The 26,096-nt window shown below is 47.8% G+C and overlaps 1 protein-coding gene and 2 pseudogenes across 1 annotated transcript; 1 reads left to right on the forward strand and 2 right to left on the reverse strand.

Annotated features, from left to right (window-relative positions):
* Positions 1 to 410: 410 nt before the first annotated feature.
* LOC147991864 (uncharacterized) lies at positions 411 to 4,029 on the reverse strand. Its single transcript, XM_087539284.1, has 2 exons — positions 2,816 to 4,029; positions 411 to 736 (listed from the first exon to the last, which is right to left on the reverse strand). The coding sequence occupies exons 1-2, from the start codon at positions 3,927 to 3,929 to the stop codon at positions 648 to 650; spliced, it is 1,203 nt and encodes a 400-aa protein (XP_087395410.1). The 5' UTR covers positions 3,930 to 4,029; the 3' UTR covers positions 411 to 647.
* LOC147991865 (uncharacterized) lies at positions 1,403 to 2,143 on the forward strand (annotated as a pseudogene).
* Positions 4,030 to 24,298: 20,269 nt separating the features above from the next.
* On the reverse strand, positions 24,299 to 25,813 carry LOC147991866 (uncharacterized; annotated as a pseudogene).
* Positions 25,814 to 26,096: the final 283 nt, after the last annotated feature.

Raw genomic sequence — 26,096 nt, forward strand, 5'->3', positions numbered from 1 at the left:
GTAGATTAAGGAAATGCAATTAGTCAAAAATTAGATACAGAAAAGACTAAACTACCCTATCAAAGGAACGTACAGATTTATTCGGTACTCCCATCTATGTTTGGTGAGTACCAGGGTACCGTAAAAAACCTCTTGAACATACCAGTATTCATCATGTTCACGGAGCAGCCTACTTCATTATTGGTTAAATTGCTTGCCAAAATCACAGCACGCAAAGCGCATTAGCGCGCGAAGACATCAACATCAGCAGAAGTTGGCGATCAGTTTGTAATGGTGTCATAGGTGTGAGGCTCATTAGCAGATTATTGTGTGATCCACGCACAACAGACGATGCAGCTGCTGGCACTATTTAAATATAAAACTTTCTGTAGAGGAAAATTCTAAAACTTTCTGTAGAGAGAAATGTGTAATTATGCATATAACTTTCAGCATTCTTTTTACACAAAAGACAACTTTCCCCTGCTTAAATGGAATCAGGGTTTGAACTTTGAAAAGCAAAAACATCCATAGCATGGCTATAAAAAATAGAGACAGTTAATTAACAAGATATAACACAAACTCTTCCATCAGCCATAAACTCACACCACTATCCCGTCATCCATCCAACATGGAAACCAAACGAAAGCCACCAACACCAAAACAGCAATCTAAACTTCTTCAATTCTTGAGACTTCTGCTTCCTCATTGCCATGTCCAGCTTCATCACTTGATGCTTCAGCCACAACACCAGCCACCGCTGAAGAAAGAAACAATCATGGAAGAACACGCAGTCAGTATGCTATGAAAGCATCTTAGTGTCTGCTGATTACACATTCACTATGTTTTATTTGTGCCACTTACTGAAATATATTAGGAGTAATTAACATATATTCCCAAATCACAACTATACATGCATATAAAAATACACTTCTTCTTTGATACAACCCCCCTAAATACAACAACGGCTGAGATCGCTCCGTACCCCTTCGTTAAAAAGGGTAGGATCGTCTCATCACAAAAAAGCCGCCGCCCGCGCGACGGGGCTGTACCCGCGTCGGGTCCTGTACGGCGACTGCCCGTACATGCGTCAGCCCGTCTACGTGTCGTGTCGGGCCGTCTATGTACGACGACGTCCAGTTGTGGTCAAAGGAAAATAGACACGACGTGATCTGTCGAGGGACGGTTGCGTGGCGTCGTGGCATCGGTCAAGGGATGGTTCCCGAGGCGGTCGCCGCCCCCGATGCGCCATTAAGGCCGACGTTAAGCCGGTGCGTCGGTCACCTACCGCCGCCCCACCCGTCCTTAAACACCCCCTCTCCCGTCTGACTCCCCCACCCCCACTCACCTCACCCACCGACGCCATCCACCAGACGCGCCCTCACTCCACCGATGATGCGTTCCCTTCTCGGCGGTATCCATTTTGTCCGGCAGCAGCAGCGGCACTGACGGCCGTGGCAGCTCGTGGCCGACAAGCCTGGGCATGCCGGACACCGACGAGCTCATCCGGCTCGGGCTGATGGTGCTGCCGGGCTGTCGTCTGCCGCACATCTTCCGCATCACCGCCGACGGATACCTGACGAGGGGGCCCGGCGCAATGCCGGATGAGCTCCGCCGACACGAGGGCGGCCATTGGAATATCGTCGGCCGTACTAGGTTTTTTTTTTGGGGGGGGGACTTCTGGAAAGTCGTCGGCCAGGCTCGTCGGGAGTCGGAGACGGGCGGCTCGTCGTCTGCCCCGCGCCGGCCCCGCCGTCGCCCTCCAGCGGCCACGCCACCCCAAGCTCCCTCCACCGTCCGATACCCACGCTCGCCGGGCCCGCCGACCCTCCCGCCGGAGCAGTTCGCGTTGTGCGAGGACGGCGACCCCGACGACTGCCCCGGCTACCTCATCGCCCTACGGGCGTCGCAGGCAGAAGCGGCGGCCGCGGAGGCTAGAGAGGCCGCCGAGCTGTAGGAGGCACTGGACGCCACGACGGCTATGGCGGCGGCAGCAGAGGCCGCTCATGTGCAGGCGGCGTTGGATGCGGCGGCGGCTATGGGTGCGGTGCAGGCGCCGGCGCAGGCGGCTCCGGTGGAGGACGACGCCGTCAAGAGCAGCAATGATGACGACGGTGACAGCGGTGCGGGCGAGATCATGGACCTCGCCGCCTCCGACGACGAGTAGATTATGTTTAGATTAGGTCCTCTTATGTTTAATTAATTTAGATTAGGTCCTCTTATGTTTAATTAAGTTTCGTTATGTTCGAATGTAAAATGAACCGTTTGTCATAATATTTAATGAATTATCCTTATGTTCGAATGAATTTTGGATGAAAATTATTATGAAATATTCTGAAAATGTTTCTGAATTTTGAATCATTTTATAAAATAAAAGTAAGCCAAAAGAAATAAAAAATTTAAATTTTTCCTGGAAAATCGAAAGAAAAATAAAAATGATATAAAAGAAAAGAAAAGAAGAGAGGAAGAAAGGAAGAGGAAAAAAACAAAATTAGAAGGGGGAAATCGTAAATTATTTTGGAAAAGTTAGTACGAAATAATTTTGATTAACAACAGTGTTTTGGATTGCCGGCGGAAAAAACCATAGAAAATGCAAACAGTCCCAAAATGCACCGAAAATTGGCAAGCATAATTCTCATATAGATAGAAGGCCGTGACGGGTGCGACGTACGCGGGCAGGCATACGACGACGCGCGCGTCGTCAGGTGGGTATTCCTATACCTAATGTGAAATGACCATCCTATCCATTATATGTTTTTTTTGGGGGGGGGGGGGGGGGGGGGTGGTGGGGTTTGTATCGAAGCACTCCCCATAAAAATAAAAAGAAGTTAAGGGGTACCTGGAGCTGGAGGATAGTATAAGCTAACGTAGGGAAAGAGGGTCCATTTGATATCTGGATGTTGACACAGCTTGCTCGAGAGCATCTTCAAAGGTGATTTCAGTGACTTGAGATCAATTTCATAGGTGCCGAGATTTGTGGTTGCAAAAATGATATCAGTACCCTCCATGGAGCCAACCAACTCAGGTGATACTATGGAATCACTAGCAGGAAGAAGAGTCTCGAGGTCGATGTCTCTCCGTTGTGTCCACGACACAACTCCATCGGGATCCACCTCCCTCCACCAGACGGAGAGGCCGAAAAAGAACAGGTGTGCGATCCCCAGCCTACCGTCTTCCCCCACCATGAGGATAGGATTGTCGCTGGCATCCTGCATCTCCTCCGACAGATGAATCTCCGACAGACAGGAGGTTCCCAGGTCGTACTTGAGAATACTGCAACCTTCAACATCCTGGCCCCGGAAAAGGAGGAAATAGAGCGCGTCTCCTGCAAGCACACTAGGCATGGAGAAATGGATTTCATCCTCAAACGTACCAACATCGGTGACGGCCGAAGAGCTCCAACTACCCGTCTCCGATGAGTACACGGACGCCGTAGCAACCTCCTCTTCCTGGTGAAGGATGACGAAAACGACGCCAAATGGACCGGAATGGCAGTCACCGTGGCGGCAGCTGTCCGCAGCACAGATCACCGAGGCAAACGACCTTGCCTTTTCCGACATTTTAAGGGTGCCAAGCACTGTTTCGCTGCCCGTCATGGGGTCCCAGACGACCAGCAACGGCATATCCTCATCCTCATCGAAGTACCGAAGGAGGACGCGGCCGTGGCGACAATCTTCCACGGTATATTGGTGCTGGGGGTCAGGACCGCGCGCCAGGAAATCCGTGGTGGGGAAGAACTCGATGCTGAGTTCCGGCCAGTCGCGGAGGAAGCCAAGCATGGGAGGTGTTCGGTGGAAGTCGCCGTGGTGGCGACGGAAGGCGTGGCTGGCGAGGAGGTCGCGCCATGGCTTGCAGGCGAGGGAGGAGCGGAGGAGATTACCAGGCTCGTCCTTAGGGAGGCGGATGAGGATCTCCTCGACGAGCTCCTCAATCTCGCCCAGCTCCGCCGCCATCGTCGTGTGTGCCTGCGGGCTGCGGCGGCAGAATGGATTTTGGAGGATTTTTTGGTGTTAGGGTTTCGAGTTGGAGAGGATCAAGAGGAGCGAGGAAAAATTCTCGAGGCGCGTCTCACAAGATCTGTCCGCTGACAGTTTTGGTATTTCCTTTTCACACTCCAGTCCTTTAACTGTAACATATTTACCGACATATGCAATTCAGCGGTCCAATGCATCTCGGACAGGCGCACCTTGCTATGGTCGAAAAAAAGTTCTTCCTCTCACTACTCCCTCTATTTCATTTCATGTAGCTCAATTACCAGATTAGGAATATATTTGGGCCATTTCTTTTGGGGCTTGGATGTTTTTACCGATGAGCAAACATCCAAAATGGTATAGTCGACGCCTTGCGTGCAGAAACATGTGTTTTTAATTCACATGCATACAATGTCCAAGCGCATGATCACTCCCACGCTGTGTTTTGGTTTTCGGTTTGCGTTTTTTCTCGCCCTTGAACGAGATGGCCGAAATTCGGCCATTTCAAAAATTTCGGCAAAATCTCGGACGAAAATACAAAACTAAAATTTGAATTTTAACCCAAATTTAATTGAAATTTAGCCGAAAATTGGCCGAAAAATTTGAAAACAAGCAGAGGAAGAGTATAGCAGTCGAACAACGCTGTGAGTACGAATATAAATGTTTACCGAACTAGCTTTGGGTATTAAAAACTCTGCATCAGCCAAAAATCACCATCAGATCCAAAAGTAAACGAATGAAGCATGGACAGGGAGATGTGCTGCAGCGTTGATGTAACACCCCGGATATAACTTTCCCAATTTGTACTCCAACTCTTGCCGTTTCCGGCGTTAAGTTATTTTATTTTCTCGGGTTCGGGTCTTTGTCTCCGTGTGTTGTTATCGTTGTCATGCATCTCATATCATGTCATCATGTGCGTTGCATTTGCATACGTGTTCATCTCATGCATTCGAGCATTTTCTCCGTTGTCCGTTTTGCATTCCGGCGCTTCGTTCTCCTCCGATGGTCATTTCTAGGTTTCTTTCGTGTGTGGGGATTAAACATTTCCGGATTGGACCGAGACTTGCCAAGCGGCCTTGGTTTACTACCGGTAGACCGCCTGTCAAGTTTCGTATCATTTGGACTTCGTTTGATACTCCAACGGTTAACCGAGGGACCGAAAAGGTCTCGTGTGTGTTGCATCCCAACACCCCTCCAATTTGTCCCAAAACCCACCTAACTCTGCTCCATCACCTAGATCGTTCGATCACGATCGCGTGGCCGAAAACCGCACCTCGTTTGGACTCTCCTAGCTCCCTCTATGCCTATATATACACCCCCTCCCGAAAATCCGGATCTCCCTCGTCTAAAACCCTAAAAATCGTCGCCGCCGCCGAACAAAAATCCCACCGACGGACGTGTCCGCCCCGTTCCCCCGGCCTGTCTCCGCCCGCCACGTGGCACCCGGCCACCGCCGCCGCCGCGGCCCGCACGGGCCCGAGGCCGGCCCTCCCGCGCCGCCTCCCGGGACGCCGCTCCCGCGCACGCCGCCGCCTTCTCCTCCCGAGCCGGCGACCCGGTCCGCCGCCTCCGCCGCGGTCCCGCCCGGCCGGACCTTGCCGCCGTTCCTCGTCGGCGTCGACGGCCGCCACCGCCGCCCTTGCCTCCGCCGCCCTACGCGCCACCACCCGGCGCCGCGCCCGACCCTCACCGGCCGCCGCCTCCCCGCCTCTCCGGCGACTCCGCCGCCCTCTGCCATCCTCCTCGTCGCCTCCGGCCGCCGCGGCCATCTCCGGCGAGCTTCGGATCCGCGGCCGCTATAGTAGATCGCGCCGGATGAACAGTAAACCCTAGATCCGCGCGGGGTAAATTTCTTCTAAGTCCCGAAATCTCTGATCCAAGTGCCCATGTTCATGGCCTCGTAACTTTGCATCCGTAGCTCCGATTCATGCATATAGCATATTAAAATGTTCATCTCGGAGAGTACATCATTTCATTCCATTGCATCATTTTCATTTGGATTCATCTTGATGCCCAAAATGCTGTTAGAAGAGGGCTACTTGAGTTAATTGCCAGATCTGCTACTTCATTTAGAGTTTTGTCATTTTTTCCATGATTAATATGTGCATGATATGCCCTGATGCTCTACATATGTTTTGTTAAGGGTTTTGTCATCTTTCCAGAGGTGAAACCCATGTATTTTTGTGATTTGTGTGGTGACTAGTGCAAGCTTGCAAAGTGGTGCACTTGGTAATTCTGTTTTCAGGGACTTGGTAATTTCACTAAGTCCTGGATCTGTTTATCTCATGATGCCATATGTTCTTGTTGTTTCCTAGTGATCCGTACCTCTTTTGAGGATGATCAGTAAGGGAGTTTTATTTATATGGTAGTGCTCTACCCATCCATGTCTTTGTTTGCAATTATGGAGCAACCTAGCTTTAGTCAATCGAGCTCTACTTTTGCTACTTTGTGAATCTGGGCAGATTATCAACTTATTTGCAATTTTGCCGATGATGTTGTAGTTGATCCGTGCATGCTATGTTATTGTTCTTGCCATGTGTAGCTTGAATTTTGTGTATTCTTGATGGGTGTATGCTTAGCTTATCATGACTTGCACTGTGGTGAGAGCATCGAGCTCGTAAACATGCCTACTTGAGTTATGTTTCAGCATGTGCTAGTTTTCACTAAGTCTGAAAACTGATTATGTTTTTGCGATGTTCGCGTGCTTGTTAGTATATTTTATGATCCCTTTTGGCTCAAGGGCACTAAGGGACTTTTGTTAAGCTATTTGAGTAGCTCCATGCCATGTTCTTCTTTGTCATGTTCAGGTCTTGTGGCATGTAGTTTTGTTGCTCCGAAGAGTGCTATCTGATCTGAAATTTCTGACAAGTGTTAATTTCACTAAGTCTAAGATCTGTTTATCATATGAAGTTTTGCCATGCTTGTTTGAACCTATTAATGGATGAATTGGCCGTAGCTCAGTGCTAGACTTTTGTTAAGCATCTTGTATGCAACCCTGCCATGTATTTTGTTGTCATGTTTGGGTGCTGTAGCATGTCCATTTCGTTGCATTTAGATGGCTACTTGCTGTAAATCGCAGACCGGTGGCATTTTTGAATCGCTTGCCATTTCCAAACCGTAACTCCGATTCCGGCATTCTTTATATCGTTTTCAAGAGATTTCATCTCATCTTTCCAGTGGCACACTTGGATTTCCAAGTTGAGGCCAGGTTCTTGCATTTCCTGTCATATCGTGCATTATGCATCCCGCATCGCATCCCGCATAGCATACCATCTTTGCATCGTGTTGTTTGAGTTTGCACGTGGTTGATTGTGCCCTTGTTGCTTGTTTGTCTTGTTTGGGTAGAGCCGGGAGACGAGTTCGCTAACGAGGAGCCCGTTGAGTTTGCTTTCGAGGATCCAGTCAACTCTGACAACTTTGCAGGCAAGATGATCATACCCTCGAAATCACTACTATCTTTGCTATGCTAGTTTGCTCACTCTTTTGCTATGCCAATGCTACGATGCCTACCATTTGCTTTCAAGCCTCCCAAATTGCCATGCCAAACCTCTAACCCACCATGTCCTAGCAAACCGTTGTTTGGCTATATTACCGCTTTGCTCAGCCCCTCTTATAGCGTTGCTAGTTGCAGGTGAAGATTGGAGGCCGTTCCTGGTTGGAACACTTATTTACTTGTTGGGATATCATTATATTACCATGTTATCTTAATGCATCTATATACTTGGTAAAGGGTGGAAGGCTTGGCCTCTCGCCTAGTGTTTTGTTCCACTCTTGCCGCCTTAGTTTCCGTCATATCTGTGTTATGTTCCCGGATTTTGCGTTCCTTACGCGGTTGGGTTATAATGGGAACCCCTTGATAGTTCGACTTGATTAAAGCTTTTCCAGCAATGCCCAACCTTGGTTTTACCAGTTGCCACCTTGCCTTTTCTTTCCCTTGGGTTCTGCAGACTCAAGGGTCATCTTATTTTAACCGCCCCCCCGGGCCAGTGCTCCTCTGAGTGTTGGTCCAAACTGTCAGCCGCCGGTGGCTACCAGGGGCAACTATGGGCTGGCCTACCGGAAGTTTAGACAATCTGAGTGTGCCCTGAGAAAGAGATATGTGCAGCTCCCATCGGGATTTGTTGGCACATTCGGACGGTGTTGCTGGTCTTGTTTTAACCTGTCGAAGTGTCTTGAATAACCGACATACCAAGTCTGATCGGAACGTCTTGGGAGGAGGTCTATTCCTTCGTTGACCGTGAGAGCTTGTCATGGGCTAAGTTGGGACTCCTCTGCAGGGATTGAACTTTTGAAAGCCGTGCCCGCGGTTATGGGTAGATGGGAATTTGTTAATGTCCGGTTGTAGATAACTTGAACCTTAATTTAATTAAAATGAATCAACCGTGTGTGTTACCGTGATGGCCTCTTCTCGGCGGAGTCCGGAAAGTGGACACAGTGTTGGAGTAATGTTTGCGTAGTTTGCTCTCTAGTTTCTCGCTCGCGCTTTGCCTCCTCTTCTCGCTCTCTTTTGCGAATAAGTTAGCCACCATATATGCTAGTCGCTTGCTGCAGCTCCACACATATTTACCTTGCCTTACCTATAAGCTTAAATAGTCTTGATCGCGAGGGTGCGAGGTTGCTGAGTCCCCGTGGCTCACAGATTACTATTACAGCAGATGCAGGGCCTGATGATTCCGCTCCAGATGACGCGCTCGAGCTCAAGTGGGAGTTCGACGAGGACTCTCAACGTTACTATGTTTCCTTTCCCGATGATCAGTAGTGGTGCCCAGTTGGGGGTGATTGGGACCGTGTCGCATGTTGGGTTTATCTTCTATTTTGGCGCCGTAGTCGGGCCATGAGTGTTTGGATGATGTAATGTTATTTAAGTACCTTGTTTGACGTGGCGAGTGTAAGCCAACTATGTTATCCCTTTTATTATTCATATTACATGGGATGTTGTGAAGATTGCCTTACTTGCGACATATGCCTTCAATGCGATTATGCCTCTAAGTCGTGCCTCGACACGTGGACGTTATAGTCGCATCGAGGGTGTTACAAGTTGGTATCAGTGCCTTCCCCGACCTTAGGAGCCCCATTGCTTGATCGTTTTTAGCGGCCGAGTTGTGTCTAGAAAAAAATGTGTTGAGTCATTTAGGAATTATATATCGGAGAGTTTAGGAATTCTTTTTTACTTCCCAGTCTCCTCATCGCTCTGGTAAGGCATCCTGATGTAGTGTTTTGACTCTTCTCTTCTCAAATTTCACTAATTTTTTTAGGATCACGCGGGTATCTTGGAATTGTTCCGATGGTTTTATGATGAGAACATTGTCTTGGTGCCTCCTGTCAGGGGTTTAGTGGAAGTGTTCCGGGGAGTTGAGCTCTGAGGTGTTGTCATCATAATTTTATCGTTGCAGTTCTGGAATACCTGAGTTTAGTACGCCGACATCGAAAATCTCTTTTATGCAGTTCGTTGGTGAGATAACCTCGACGCCACCCAGTACTGGGGCGGGAGTTCGGAAGTATCGCCATAACTTGTATAACGGATGCTTTTCGAAGGTTGAGGTAGATGGTTTCCGAAGGTTTCTTGGTTATGTGTTGAAGGATGGATACAGCTGGATGTAGGATTTGCTAGTTTGGGTGAGATATTATGCTTCCCCTATATCCCCAACACCTGATTGCATAACCGGAAAGGTTCGGGAGTTTCATAGGTGGGAATTCTTGTAGCTCTAGTTCTTCTTCCACGGATATTGGTTTGAGATTGGGATTTCTTACCAATTATTCGTTCTTGATCCGTACCTTGTTGATTTATTTCTCTACCTTAATTCTACGTGGCTTCTCAATTTATGGATAGGTGACCATTTCAAGAGGAATGCATTCATTCATTTTGTTCGGATGAGAAGACTATATGTTGCAATTTTCATTCCGTTGGATTCAGCCTCAATATTTGTCTATCAATGTGCTAATGGTGGTCAACCTCTTCAGGATGTCTCCTCCAACGCGCATGACTCCGAATCCTGATCCGCCACCACCTCCACCTCCTCCAGAGGCATGGCAAGATGTGATGGCCGCAACCAATGCAAACACTCAGTTGATCATGCAAATTCTTCAAGAGCGCAATCAAGGCAACCAAGGGAATCAAGGCAACAATCAGAATCACTTTGCTACACTCAACCAGTTCCTTGCTAATGGGACAAAGACTTTCAGCAATTCTGTTGAGGCAACCGATGCTGACAATTGGCTAGTGGATCTGTGCAAGCATTTCGAGTGCAGTAATGTCAGGCCTGAGGACTTTGTCAAGTTCGCTTCCTTCCAACTCAAAGATCAAGCTGCAGAATGGTTCCAGCAGTACAAGGACTCCAGAGGTGGACGTGTTATCACTTGGGATGAATTCCGTCAAGATTTCCGAGCTCATCATATCCCTCAGAGTGTGGTTGAAAGCAAGCGTGAGGAATTCCGCAACCTGAAGCAAGGCTCTTTGTCTGTCTATTACTACAACAAGTTGTTTCAGAAGCTCGCCCGCTTTGCCAAGCAGGACGTCCCTGATGATAAGAGCATGATATATCAGTTCAGGGGTGGTCTCAGGGAAGAAATTCAGCTAGCTCTTGTTCTCTTTGAGCCCTTGAGATACGATGAGTTCTATAACATGGCACTGAAGCAAGAGGCTGCTCAGTTGAGGTGTGATGCTTCCAAGAAGCGAGTCAGAGATGTTACTCCTTCTTCCTCTACTCAAGTGGCCAAGTAGCAGAAGTATTGGCTTCCTCCTCCTCCATTCCGTCAGCCGTATCAGCAGAAGAGCAAAGGTGGCAGTGGTTCTTCCCACCCACCCAACCCTGGCTTTCAGAACAAGACTTCGTCTCAAGCTCCAAGATCGAGTGCTCCGTATCACTGCCCGCTTTCAGAGGTCACGTGTAACAAGTGCCAATAGAAGGGACACTATGCCAACAAGTGTCTCAACCAGAGGCGTCTTCCTCCTCCTCCTGTCAGATCGGCAAGTACAGCTGTGGTCAAGTATAACCCCAAGTACGCCAAGGTCAATATGGTGAATGCAGCTCAGGCAGAGGATTCGTCAGATGTGATCATGGGTAACCTTCCTGTTAATGATGTCCCTGCAATAGTTCTTTTTGACACTGGTGCATCGCATTGTTTTATCTCGAGACCTTTTGCATCTAAGCATGGGTGGTTTTATCAAGTTATGCATAAGCCATTAGCAGTTGTCTCTCCGGGTAGATGCTTGCTTGCTAACTACGAAGTTCCGGATATTTCTATCTCGATGGGTGATCTCAAGTTTCTGGCTTCTCCAATGATCCTTGGTAACTCGGATATTGATCTTATTCTCGGATGGATTGGCTTTCTAAGCACAAGGCTCAGCTTGATTGTGTAGCCAGGCAGATTCAGTTGACTCATTCGTCTGAGGATGTAATTGTCTTTGCCGCTCGTGATAATACAATCCGTCTGTTCTCTCTCAATGAGAAGGGTGAACTTGATGCCATCTCTCAAATTCCAGTCGTTTGCGAATATCAAGACGTCTTTCCAGAAAAGCTCCCAGGAATGCCTCCGCACCGGCCAGTTGAATTCGTTATTGATCTTGAGTCTGGCACAGAACCTGTGTGCAAACGTCCTTACAAGCTCGGACCTGAAGAGCTGAAGGAGCTGAAGAAGCAACTCGATATTCAAGAGAAAATGGGTCTCATCCGGCCTTGTTCTTCTCCGTGAGGTTGTGGTGTTCTTTTTGTGAAGAAGAAGGATGGAATGGACCGACTTTGTGTTGATTACCGTCCATTGAACAAGAAGACCATCAAGAACAAATACCCACTTCCCAACATCAATGAGCTGTTCGAACAACTCAAAGGTGCCCAAGTATTCTCCAAGCTTGATCTCCGTATGGGTTATCATCAGATTCGTATCCGTGAGCAAGATATTCCCAAGACGGCTTTCAGGACAAGCTATGGTTCATATGAATACATTGTCATGTCTTTTGGCCTCGTTAACGCTCCTCCGACGTTCTCTCGCATGATGAACTTCATCTTCAACGCCTACACCAATGACTTCGTTTTGATCTATCTCGACGACATTCTGGTTTTCTCCAAGAACAAGGAAGATCATGCCAAGCACTTGCGTTTGGTTCTTGATAAGCTCAGGGAACATCAGTTCTACGCCAAGTTCTCCAAGTGTGAATTTTGGCTCGATGAGGTTCTTTATCTTGGTCATATCATCTCTGCCAAGGGCATTGCCGTGAATCCTGAGAAGGTGTCTGCAATTGTGAATTGGGAACCTCCTCAGAACGTGAAGCAACTCCGTAGCTTCCTCGGTCTCGCAAGCTATTGCAGAAGATTCATTGAAAACTTTTCTAAGATCGCGAAGCCTCTCTCAAATCTTCTTCAGAATCACGTCAAGTACGTTTGGTCTCTAGAGTGTGACATTGCTTTCAACACTTTGAAAGAGAAATTGATCACTGCTCCAGTTCTGACTCCGCCTGATGAATCCAAGCCGTACGAGGTCTTTTGTGATGCCTCTCTCCAAGGTCTTGGCGCAGTATTGATGCAAGAGAAGAAAGTTGTTGCTTATACCTCTCGCCAGTTGAAGCCTAATGAGAAGAACTACCCCACTCATGATCTCGAGTTGGCGGAAGTTGTGCATGCTCTTTTGACTTGGAGACATCTCCTATTGGGAAGAAAAGTGGACATTTTCACTGATCACAAGAGCCTCAAGTACATCTTCACTCAGCCTAATCTCAACCTCAGGCAAACTCGATGGGTCGAAATGATTCAAGAGTATAATCCGAGTATCGAGTATACTCCAGGCAAGGCCAATGTGATTGCTGACGCATTGAGCAGGAAAGCGTACTGCAACAGTCTGATTCTCAAGCCTTATCAACCCGAGCTTTGTGAAGCTTTCCGCAAACTTAATCTGCAAGTTGTTCCTCAAGGTTTCCTCGCCAACCTTCAAGTCTCTCCTACCTTGGAAGACCAAATTCGCCAAGCCCAGCTTCTTGATGCTATGGTGAAAAAGGTGAAGATTGGGATTGCTAAGAGTCAACCCAAGTACAAGTGCTACCGCCTTGATGACAAGGACACTCTCTTCTTCGAGGATCGTATTGTGGTACCCAAAGGTGACCTCCGTAAAGTGATCATGAACGAGGCTCACAATTCTCTCCTCTCCATCCACCCTGGGAGCACGAAGATGTATCAGGACCTCAAGCAAGCTTATTGGTGGACTCGAATGAAGCGCGGAATTGCTCAATTCGTGAATGAATGTGATGTCTGCAGAAGAGTGAAGGCAGAACACCAAAGGACAGCAGGTCTCCTCCAACCTCTTGCCATTCCAGAATGGAAGTTTGACCACATTGAAATGGACTTCGTGACTGGATTTCCAAAGTCCAAGCATGGCAATGATGCTATATTCGTTGTCATCGACAAACTCACCAAAGTGGCTCACTTTCTGCCTATCAAAGAGTCGATCAAGCTCAATTGGCAGAACTCTATACCTCTCGTATTGTCTCTCTGCACGGTATTCCATAAGTGATCTCTTCAGACCGTGGCAACATCTTTACCTCAAAGTTTTGGGATTCTTTTCAGAAGGCCATGGGCACCAACATCCGCTTTAGCACAGCTTTCCATCCTCAAACTAGCGGTCAAGTGGAGCGTGTCAATCAGATTCTTGAAGATATGCTCAGGGCTTGTGTGATCTCCTTCGGCATGAAATGGGAGGATTGTCTTCCTTATGCTGAATTCTCCTACAACAACAGTTTTCAAGCAAGTTCGGGCAAGGCCCCATTTGAAATTCTGTATGGCAGAAAGTGTCGTACCCCTCTCAACTGGTCTGAAACCGGTGAACGTCAGCTGCTGGGTAATGACTTAATCACAGAGGCAGAGGTAATGTGCAAAGTCATTCGTGATAACCTCAAAGCAGCCCAATCCCGCCAGAAGAGCTACTATGATAGTAAGCACCGTGATTTGGCTTTCGAGATCGGAGATCATGTTTACCTCCGCGTCTCTCCTATGAAAGGTACTCGCCGCTTCGGTATCAAAGGGAAGCTTGCCCCTAGATACGTGGGACCTTTCAAGATTGTCAGCAAGAGATGCGATCTCGCCTATCAACTTGAGCTTCCTTCAAACTTTGCAAATGTTCATGACGTGTTCCATGTCTCTCAGCTCTGAAAGTGCTTCAAGACTCCTGACCGCACCGTCAACTTCGAGGACATTGAGCTCCAAGAAGATCTCTCTTATCGTTAGCACCCAGTTGCTATTCTTGAAGAGACTGAACACAAGACTCACAACAAGTCAATCAAATTTCTCAAAGTCAAGTGGTCACACCATTCCGACCGTGAAGCTACCTGGGAACGCGAGGATCACCTCCGTTCTGAGTACCCGGCGTTCTTTCAGTCCTAGATCTCTGGACGAGATCCTTTCGTAGTGGTGGAGTGTTGTAACACCCCGAATATAACTTTCCCAATTTGTACTCCAACTCTTGCCGTTTCTGGCGTTAAGTTATTTTATTTTCTCGGGTTCGGGTCTTTGTCTCCGTGTGTTGTTATCATTGTCATACATCTCATATCATGTCATCATGTGCATTGCATTTGCATACATGTTCATCTCATGCATTCGAGCATTTTCCCCGTTGTCCGTTTTGCATTCCGGCGCTTCGTTCTCCTCCGATGGTCATTTCTAGCTTTCTTTCGTGTGTGGGGATTAAACATTTCCGGATTGTACCAAGACTTGCCAAGCGGCCTTGGTTTACTACCAGTAGACCGCCTGTCAAATTTCGTATCATTTGGACTTCGTTTGATACTCCAACGGTTAACCGAGGGACCGAAAAGGTCTCGTGTGTGTTGCATCCCAACACCCCTCCAATTTGGCCCAAAACCCACCTAACTCTGCTCCATCACCTAGATCGTTCGATCATGATCGCGTGGCCGAAAACCGCACCTCGTTTGGACTGTCCTAGCTCCCTCTATGCCTATATATACACCCCCTCCCGAAAATCCGGATCTCCCACGTCTGAAACCCTAAAAATCCCCTCGCCGCCGCCGGACAAAAATCCCACCGACGGACGTGTCCGCCCCGCTCCCCCCGGCCTGTCTCCGCCCGCCACGTGGTACCCGGCCACCGCCGCCGCCGCGGCCCGCACGGGCCCGAGGCCGGCCCTCCCGCGCCGCCTCCCGAGCGGCCGCTCCCGCGCCCGCCGCCGCCTTCTCCTCCCGAGCCGACGAGCCGGTCCGCCACCTCCACCGCGGTCCCGCCCGGCCGGACCTCGCCGCCATTCCTCGTCGGCGTCGACGGCCGCCACCGCCGCCCTTGCCTCCGCCGCCCTGCGCGCCACCACCCGGCGCCGCGCCCGACCCTCACTGGCCGCCGCCTCCCCGCCTCTCCATCGACTCTGCCGCCCTCCGCCGTCCTCCTCGTCGCCTCCGGCCGCCGCGGCCATCTCCGGCGAGCTTCGGATCCGCGGCCGCTATAGTAGATCGCGCCGGATGAACAGTAAACCCTAGATCCATGCGGGGTAAATTTCTTCTAAGTCCCGAAATCTCCGATCCAAGTGCCCATGTTCATGGCCTCGTAACTTTGCATCCGTAGCTCCGATTCATGCATATAGCATATCAAAATGTTCGTCTCAGATAGTACATCATTTCATGCCATTGCATCATTTTCATTTGAGTTCATCTTGATGCCCAAAATGCTGTTAGAAGAGGGCTACTTGAGTTAATTACCAGATCTGCTACTCCATTTAGAGTTTTGTCATTTTTGCCATGATTAATATGTGCATGATATGCCCTGATGCTCTACATATGTTTTGTTAAGTGTTTTGTCATCTTTCCAGAGGTGCAACCCATGTATTTTTGTGATGTGTGTGGTGACTAGTGCAAGCTTGCAAAGTGGTGCACTTGGTAATTCTGTTTTCAGGGACTTGGTAATTTCACTAAGTCCTGGATCTGTTTATCTCATGATGCCATATGTTCTTGTTGTTTCCTAGTGATCCGTGCCTCTTTTGAGGATGATTAGTAAGGGAGTTTTATTTATATGGTAGTGCTCTATCCATCCATGTCTTTGTTTGCAATTATGGATCACCCTAGCTTGAGTCAATCGAGCTCTACTTTTGCTACTTTGTGAATCTGGGCAGATTGGCAACTTGTTTGCAATTTTGCTGATGATGTTGTAGTTGATCCGTGCATGCTATGTTATTGTTCTTGCCATGTATAGCTTGCATTTTGTGTATTCTTGATGGGTGTATGCTTAGATTATCATGACTTGCACTGTGGTGAGAGCATCGAGCTCGTAAACATGCCTACTTGAGTTATGTTTTAGCATGTGCCAGTTTTCACTGTCTGAAAACTGATTATGTTTTTGCGATGTTCGCGTGCTTGTTAGTATATTTTCTGATCCCTTTTGGCTCAAGGGCACTAAGGGACTTTTGTTAAGCTATTTGAGTAGCTCCATGCCATGTTCTTCTTTGTCATGCTAAGGTCCTGTGGCATGTAGTTTTGTTGCTCCGAAGAGTGCTATCTGATCTGAAATTTCAGACAAGTGTTAATTTCACTAAGTCTGAGATCTGTTTATCATATGCAGTTTTGCCATGCTTGTTTGAACCTGTTAATGGATGAATTGGCCGTAGCTCAGTGCTAGATTTTGTTAAGCATCTTGTATGCAACCCTGCCATGTATTTTGTTGTCATATTTGGGTGCTGTACCATGTCCATTTCGTTGCATTTAGATGGCTACTTGCTGTAAATCGCAGACCGGTGTCATTTTTGAATCGCTTGCCATTTCCAAACCGTAACTCCGATTCCGGCGTTCTTTATATCGTTTTCAAGCGATTTCATCTCATCTTTCCAGTGGCACACTTGGATTTCCATGTTGAGGCCAGGTTCTTGCATTTCCTGTCATATCGTGCATTATGCATCCCGCATCGCATCCCGCATAGCATACCATCTTTGCATCGTGTTGTTTGAGTTTGCACGTGGTTGATTGTGCCCTTGTTGCTTGTTTGTCTTGTTTGGGTAGAGCCGGGAGACGAGTTCGCTAACGAGGAGCCCGTTGAGTTTGCTTTCGAGGATCCAGTCAACTCTGACAACTTTGCAGGCAAGATGATCATACCCTCGAAATCACTACTATCTTTGCTATGCTAGTTTGCTCACTCTTTTGCTATGCCAATGCTACGATGCCTACCATTTGCTTTCAAGCCTCCCAAATTGCCATGCCAAACCTCTAACCCACCATGTCCTAGCAAACCGTTGTTTGGCTATATTACCGCTTTGCTCAGCCCCTCTTATAGCGTTGCTAGTTGCAGGTGAAGATTGGAGGCCGTTCCTGGTTGGAACACTTATTTACTTGTTGGGATATCATTATATTACCATGTTATCTTAATGCATCTATATACTTGGTAAAGGGTGGAAGGCTTGGCCTCTCGCCTAGTGTTTTGTTCCACTCTTGCCGCCTTAGTTTCCGTCATATCGGTGTTATGTTCCCGGATTTTGCGTTCCTTACGCGGTTGGGTTATAATGGGAACCCCTTGATAGTTCGACTTGATTAAAGCTTTTCCAGCAATGCCGAACCTTGGTTTTACCAGTTGCCACCTTGCCTTTTCTTTCCCTTGGGTTCTGCAGACTCAAGGGTCATCTTATTTTAACCGCCCCCCCGGGCCAGTGCTCCTCTGAGTGTTGGTCCAAACTGTCAGCCGCCGGTGGCTACCAGGGGCAACTATGGGCTGGCCTACCGGAAGTTTAGACAATCTGAGTGTGCCCTGAGAAAGAGATATGTGCAGCTCCCATCGGGATTTGTTGGCACATTCGGACGGTGTTGCTGGTCTTGTTTTAACCTGTCGAAGTGTCTTGAATAACCGACATACCAAGTCTGATCGGAACGTCTTGGGAGGAGGTCTATTCCTTCGTTGACCGTGAGAGCTTGTCATGGGCTAAGTTGGGACTCCCCTGCAGGGATTGAACTTTCGAAAGCCGTGCCCGCGGTTATGGGTAGATGGGAATTTGTTAATGTCCGGTTGTAGATAACTTGAACCTTAATTTAATTAAAATGAATCAACCGTGTGTGTTACCGTGATGGCCTCTTCTCGGCGGAGTCCGGAAAGTGGACACGGTGTTGGAGTAATGTTTGCGTAGTTTGCTCTCTAGTTTCTCGCTCGCGCTTTGCCTCCTCTTCTCGCTCTCTTTTGCGAATAAGTTAGCCACCATATATGCTAGTCGCTTGCTGCAGCTCCACACATATTTACCTTGCCTTACCTATAAGCTTAAATAGTCTTGATCGCGAGGGTGCGAGGTTGCTGAGTCCCCGTGGCTCACAGATTACTATTACAGCAGATGCAGGGCCTGATGATTCCGCTCCAGATGACGCGCTCGAGCTCAAGTGGGAGTTCGACGAGGACTCTCAACGTTACTATGTTTCCTTTCCCGATGATCAGTAGTGGTGCCCAGTTGGGGGTGATTGGGACCGTGTCGCATGTTGGGTTTATCTTCTATTTTGGCGCCGTAGTCGGGCCATGAGTGTTTGGATGATGTAATGTTATTTAAGTACCTTGTTTGACGTGGCGAGTGTAAGCCAACTATGTTATCCCTTTTATTATTCATATTACATGGGATGTTGTGAAGATTGCCTTACTTGCGACATATGCCTTCAATGCGATTATGCCTCTAAGTCGTGCCTCGACACGTGGGGGTTATAGTCGCATCGAGGGTGTTACAGTTGAGGAGTTGTCGAATGATTCAGCCGCAGCCGGCGGAGGTTGGCAGCAGCGGCCGGGCCGTCGGAAAGGAGCGAACCGGACAGGCACGGGAGGCTCGAGCTGGGAGGCAGGCAGCGACGAGTGGAGGTGGGGTGTCTAGACACAGCGCCGCCGCCGCTCACAGAGGAGGAGCAGGGGAACGTGAGTTTTTTAGGGTTAGGTCGTTCGCTTCGTTGGTTTTAACTTAGGCGGGCCGTGGGAGGCTTCAGAAGTTAAATTGGGCCAACAAAAATTCAAATTGGGCCGAAAATATTAGGCCGGCACAGACATTTACCGGGCCGAGCCGAGATGAACGAAATTCGGCTGAAAATCGGTTTTTTCGGCCGAAAATCAAAACTGCGCTCCCACGTCGTAACCCCCCCCCCCCCCCCCCCTCCTCCCCGGCTCCGGACACACGCATATCCCTCATGTGCATCTCTCCATTTATCGCTCTCGTTAGCCCACGCGTCATCGCTCATTCATGAATGGAAATGAGAGTTTACACGTTCAAGTTTTCTTTGAATATCCTATCTCGGCAGAGCGCTTTTTTCTTCGTTTTCAAGTTTGCCGACAAACATTTTAAAGTGTACCTTTCTATGCATGGCAGGTGTTGCGGCAGCCATATAATTTTGTACGATACAATGGTAGGAATGTTTATACATATATAGTCACAAAACATGTTGATTAAATGTGTCTATCCTTAGAGATTTTTTTATGATTTTTTTCTCTTGTAGGTGTGTCATCGGATACATATAATAGTAGCAACAAAATTAAAAGAAAACTTGAATTGGAAAGCCCACATTTGATCAAACTGGGAAGATACAAATCCATTGGCCAGCAAACCACATGGAATTCCTCTCCATGGGAAAATACATTTTTCATTTTGCAGAACTATAAAGGTGCCATGCTTAAATTTTTGTTAACTATCAACAACTTCATTGACTTTTTTAAAGCAATGAGGAAGAAAGAGGATTGCAAACTTGAGAAAGATCCATTCGAGAGCATACTTGGGACTGTCCTAAAATACGTTTTGATGCTTCTTTTCTAGCATGGTACAATCTCTCACACCAAAAGACAACAATTCATCGATGTGATAGACACACCGTGATCCTAATAAGATTTTTCTAATGGGCTTTCCCCCTTTCCATTACTTTCATAATGAGAATATAACATTTATCGAGAGATATGGATACAATAAATGAGAAAGGAAACCAAATGAGCTCAAGCATCCCTTAGAGTTTCTAAACTCCCACGAGCCGAGCCGTTTACAAATTGTCATGCCAAATAATATAAAACATTCATTATACCGTGTAGATGAGAGCATCAACAATCGGACCCCTATTTCCTCCTCAAACATTTAAAAAGTCCGTCTGGTCAGTGTCCGGTCAAAAAAAGCAAAAAAAGTGACCCAACAGGACCACTCACTTTTTTCCTAAACGTCCGGACTGACCAACGTATATCAAAGCGAGACCAAATCCCGGGGGCAATATGAGAGTGCCCGGTCACGCCAGGGCAGTGCTCCACATCAGCTCCAATCAACACATGACCCCACTTGCAGCCATTGTGATGAGAAGGCCATGACGGCAACGAGACCCATCACGTGGATGCGGACGCGTCGGGAAGGAAGGCCGCCAGAGCTCGCGCAGCGGGGCTGTGCTGCCTTGCTGGGGCCAAAGTTCCCGCACTTCATGTCTGTTGTGCCCGCCCGACACCGTGTCGGAGCTCGCAACCGACAGGGTTGTTGTGCCTTGCCGGGGGCCAGAGCTCGTGTGGCGGGGCCGCTGAGCCCACCCCGGCACCATGTCGGAGCAGTTGCGCTCCCGCCGCACCACGCTCGTGGCGGAGCGCGGAATGGTTGTTGTGCCCGAGGCGGAGCTTGCGCGCGCCGGGCTTGCTGCGCTCGCAACAGCCGCCTCTCCTAGTATCTGGGCCCGTCGGCATCTACCACTCCCTCCTCTGTAAAGCCGGAGCCCATCTCGTCCAACGACAAGGAGAAGCAACAGCCACCCCTCGAATGGAGAAGGAGTTCACATGGTAGATGGAGCTGTTGCTCAAGCGGTCTTGCTACGACCACGTTCCGGCGCCACCCTCGCCCCCGTGCAACCAGGTGTTTAAATCAGACACCACATCAAGGAGGAGCCGTCGTCCTTGCCGCTCATCCTTCTCCATACTGGCAAGGAGGCGGTGTTGCCATCACCGCCCCGATGGGAGTCTGGGAGCTAGTGGCGCCAGGTCACCGTGAAGGAGGAGCCTCCATCACATCGTGCACTACCGCGATGGTGTCGGGGGCTCGTCCACCACCGTGACGTCAACCTCTGAGATGATGCGCTGGGAGCGGCACAACACACATCATTGGGCGACGTTCGCATTGTCGAATGACACCCTCGTCTGTGTCCCTGCGAACCCCACCCTCGTGGAGGCCTAGGCCATTGATAGGTCCAGGAGAACTGTGCAAACATCCTCCCGCCACCGACACTAGATCAACGACCAGCTCCTCAAAGTGGGATTGACCAAGTCCGAGCGCTTTGCCTGGCTCAAAGGCGAGAGGCGCGGGGCTGAGTCCACGACCGATCGTCGCCGCCAGGCAGGGGAGGCTGAAGCTCTGCGCCAATCGTAGGAGGCCAAGCGACTACGTCGCGAGCATGCAACAACCGATTAGGGCTGCCATGACACCTGGCGGCATTTCCGTCACTGGAAGGACAACAACGTCGACAACTCAGACAACAACGACTACATCGAGGCGACGCAAGCGACGACAGAGGTACCGGTGGCCTCGGAGGTCATGCCTGTGAGGTCACCGTCCAGTACCTCACACAGTTTAGGTTAGTTTTTTCTTAAGATTTCATTCAATTTAGTTGGAGATTTATTATTTTTGTCCCAGGGACAAAATTCATGCTAAACATGATAATATTTGTTAAATTTCAGACGTGTCCCCGGACATTGGTGATGTCCGTGTTGGTGATCCGCGTTGGAGTTGCCCTAACACAACTTTTGTTATTACAAATGGAAAAGGCAAAGCAATTCTGTAACACAATTCAGGATAGCAGGTTTGAGACAGGACTTTCAACACCCGGGTGCCCCTACATCCTGTAAGACTCCATCGAATATTTTCAGGCAGTACATCACGCCATGTGAAATTCCAAAGACTAAATAATGAAATTTCGAACTGGTTCTTGAACAAAGGAAAAGGATGTTAGCTGATCAGCGGCTCACAAGGAAATAATGTACTGGACTTCATGGATGATTGGAGCTAGAAGGTGAATGTGTGAAGCATTGAAGCAGATCCAGGAAAAATAAAATTGAACAGCACAGAAGAGGATAGTCTTGTGTTGTGTGGCAGCTCAGCAATATTATGAGCCCCAGTGAGACACATGAAACTGAACAAGACCCAAAAGAATAACTCTGTTTCCCAAGGATCCATGTCTCTAAGCTCAGCAATAGTCCTGTGTACCAAATCAGCTATATTGCGAGCCACAGCAAAATTCTCAGCACATTCCACAAGCGGTAAAATCCATATTTCACTCCCCATAAGAAAACAACCGTCTTTGCAAAGACCAGTTTTTTTACCTAATGTACATGACTGTACCTGCTCACATGGGAACACAGCAAAAGCGGGACATGAGGCAAAAGAACAGAATAAGGCAGTAGCATTTACGCAATGAACTCATGATGTGCGTAACTGCATGTCTAAGAAACTAATAGCTCAAAGAGGGAAAAGGAGACACTGCGAAAAAAGAAGAAATTAATGTCACATTCACTATAAGTAGAAAAGAGAAGCACCTGTTATGTGTATTGAAAATGAGAGTTGTGCACCATGACCTTATTTAACATGTAGTTATGTTATGAATGCATTCGAAAAAAAAGGTATGAATGAACAACAACTAAGATCTGATAGTCTGATGCAAATGCATTCCCCAGAAACCCCAAATGGGTAGGTGCAACCAAAAAGTGACATCTGACTACCGGCGCATTGTTTCCTATTTTTTGAACTTCAAAAAACAGGTTTCTATGGTTTGAAAAATTCTAAATTTTTGTGTACGTGCACATATAGCAGTGCAGTATAACTAACGAGCCAAAATTTCACTAATATACGTGCTTGCATGTGAGAGATAGGAAAAAGACAAATTTCATGCAAATTTGGGGCTTGTTTTTGTTGATTTTGGGCCAAAATTTTGTCTTTTTTGCGCATCATACAATACAACATATTTTTGAACGAAATTTGACAGGTAGTTAGACCTCATACGTGCGTATTCATGTGAAAAAAAATCAAAATATTTCAAAACTTTTAAGGACTTATTTTGGGGTGCTCAAAAAAATGAGCGCCAATGCCTCCGTTGTCCAAAAGTCCACTTTATAGGTGCAACCAACAAGACAAACATATGTTGATTATTTGATGGCCTTCCCTAAAAAATAAAAAACAAGACAAACATATGCTAATATTCCTATATAGTGTCTCTTTAGCCTTTACATTAAAATAAAGGGAAAACTTTGTTTTTGCCACTCTAGTTTTTGCCCATTTTGCTTATGCCACTCTAGAATTAGACATATCACTTTTGCCACTCTTAGCTTCTGACAATACATTACAAATGCCATTTCGTGGCAAAAGCAATAATTTTTCATTTCACTTTTGCCACTTCAGATTTTGACAATGTATCATAATTGCCACTCTAAAATTATTGTTTTTGCCATGGAATGGCAATTGTGATGTATTGTCAAAAACTAAGAGTGGCAAAAGTGAAATGTCAAATTCTAGAGTGGCAAAAGCAAAGTGGTCAAAAGCTAGAGTGGCAAAAACAAAGTTTTCCCTAAAATAAATCTAGAAAAACAGTAGCAAGGGTGCAGCTGTATTTATTAGACATGTTTCCTTTGTTACTGAATTATATTATTTTGTCCTGAAACACTTGACCACCCGAAATTTGCATAGCGCTGAAATGGCTAGCCAAAATCACTCCAAGTAGGGCATCCAACCACAGGCATGAGAATGGCAATAGTGATAAATCTACTGATCAGGGCAGAAGGCACAGATTTTTCCTACAACACTATTAAAAACGGTCCGGAATTCGACAGTGAAAGTATGCGACACTCATGGTTGCTTTACCAGAAACAATCACATCAAAGTGCAGTAACAAACTTTTAATTTTGTTGGTCAGAGAGAAAATCACCTGATCTTCTTCTTCTTGACCAAACACTTCCCCTAGATTCGTCATCTTCTCTTCTTTCCCCGATCAGCACAAGTCATGCTTATAGCTGGAGATACAAGAGGCAAAAAGACGCCACCGCTGGTCCTCAGCCAGGCATGTGAGCAAGCTTCTCATCTGTGAGGGTGTCATAGCTGGGAGGGTCATTATTAGATTATAGTGTGATCCATGCACAGCAATATGCATACAACTTTCTTTATAGAGAAATATATAAGTATGCAGCTAGCACAATTTAAATATACAACTTTTGTTATAGAGAAATGTACAGTTATGCATACAACTTGCAGCCAAATTTTACACAAAAGGCAACTTTCCCCTGCTTAATGAAATCAGGGTTTGAACAACTAAAACATCAATAGCATGGCTATAAAAATTAGAGACGGCTTCTTAATTAACAAGACATAACACAACTCTCCCATCACCCATCAAACTCACACTACACTCCCTCACCCATCTAACTTGAAAATCAAACCAAAGCCAACACCAAAGCAGCAAACTGATGAACTTCCATTGCTTGAGAATTATGCTTCCTCATTGCCGTGTCCAGCTTAGCTTGATGCTTCAGCCACAAGACCAGCTGCCGCTAAACAAAGAAACAATTATTCAGTAGGATGAGAAATCATCTTATGGTACGATTAGACACTCACTAGTTTTATCTGTGACACTAACTGAAATGTGTTACGGTAAAAAAACAATTACACAAATTACAACTAGGAGAGAACATATAAACATAGTTAAGCTTTGAAGGTAGTACCTGGTGGATAGTAGAAGCTAACATAGGGAAAGAGGGACCATCTAACATTTGGACGTTGATACAGCTTGCTCGAGAGCCTCTTCGAGCTTTGTGACTTGCGATCGATCATGTAGGTGCCTACTTTTGAGATTACAAAAATGATGCCAGTGCCCTCGACAGAGCCACCCAACTCTGGTGGTATCGAAAAATTGCCAAGGGGAAAATGATTAGTCTTGAGGTCGATGTCTATCCGTTGCGTCCACGACGCTACTCCATCGGGATCCACCACCCTCCACCAGACGGAGAGGCAGTAAAAGAACAGGTGTGCGATCCCCAGCCTGCCATCTTCCCCCACCATGAGGATAGGATTGTTGCTGGCACGCTCGACCTCTTCTTCCGGCAGAAGAATCTCCGACAGGCAAGACTTGCCCATATCGTACTTCCTCCGTTCCAAATTACTTGTCGTAGAAATGGATGTATCTAGAACTAAAATACATCTAGATACATCCATTTATGCGACGAGTAATTTGGAACGGAGGGAGTACTTGAGAATACTATCTTCAGTAACCTCGTCCTCCTGCTCCCGGAAAACGAGGAAATAGAGCGCGTCTCCAACCAGAACACTAGGCGAGTCATAGAAGTCGATTTCTTCCTCAAAAGCAGCAATGGCAGTTAAGGCCGGAGAGCACCAAGTACTCGTCTCCGACGAGTACGCGGACGTCGTGGCGACCCCCTCTTGGTCGTCAAGGGTGACAAAAACCACGACGAAGCGACCCGAATGACAGTCACCGTGGCTGCAGCTGTCCGTGGCACAGAGCACCGAGGCCTGCCATCTGCTCACCCCCGACATTTCGGGGCGGCACAACACCGTTTGGCCGCCCGTCATGGGGTCCCAGACGACGAAGATAGGCCGATTGTCATCCTTGTACGAAAGGAGGACGCAGCCGTGGCGACAATGTTTCACAGAATATTGGTGCTCGTGGTCGGGACCGCGCGCGAGGAAATCCGTGGTGGGGAAGAACTCGGCGCGGGTTTCGGCCAATCGTGGAGGTAGCCGAGCATGGGAGGTGTTCGGTGGAAGTCGCCGTAGTGGCGGCAGAAGCCGGGGCTGGCGAGGAGGCCACGCCATGGCTTGCAGACGGGGGAGGCGCGGAGGAGATTACCTGGCTCGTCCGGCGGGAGGCGGGTGAGGATCTCCTCCACGAGCTCCTCCATCTCGCCCAGCTCCTGCACAAGCTTCGCCGGCATCGTCGCCTCTGCCTGCGGTGCGGCCGCCGAATATATTTTGGAGGATTTTTGGGTGTTAGGGTTTGGAGTGAGGGAAATTTAGCAGGCGTCCCACAGGATCTGTCGATCTGCTATGCTGACACACTCTATATTTTCGTTTCACACTCTAGTCCTTTAACTGTAACATATTTACTGACATATATGCAACTCAGCAGTCCAACGCTACCCCTAATATGGGATAGATGCATGGTTTTGGACAGACTGATCTTGGTAGCTAAGAGCATCTGTAGCCGGTCACCTCAAA

This window comes from Triticum urartu, chromosome 1A (genome assembly GCF_056163025.1).
Source record: "Triticum urartu cultivar PI428250 chromosome 1A, HENAU_Tu73, whole genome shotgun sequence".
Classification (NCBI taxonomy): Eukaryota; Viridiplantae; Streptophyta; class Magnoliopsida; order Poales; family Poaceae; genus Triticum; species Triticum urartu.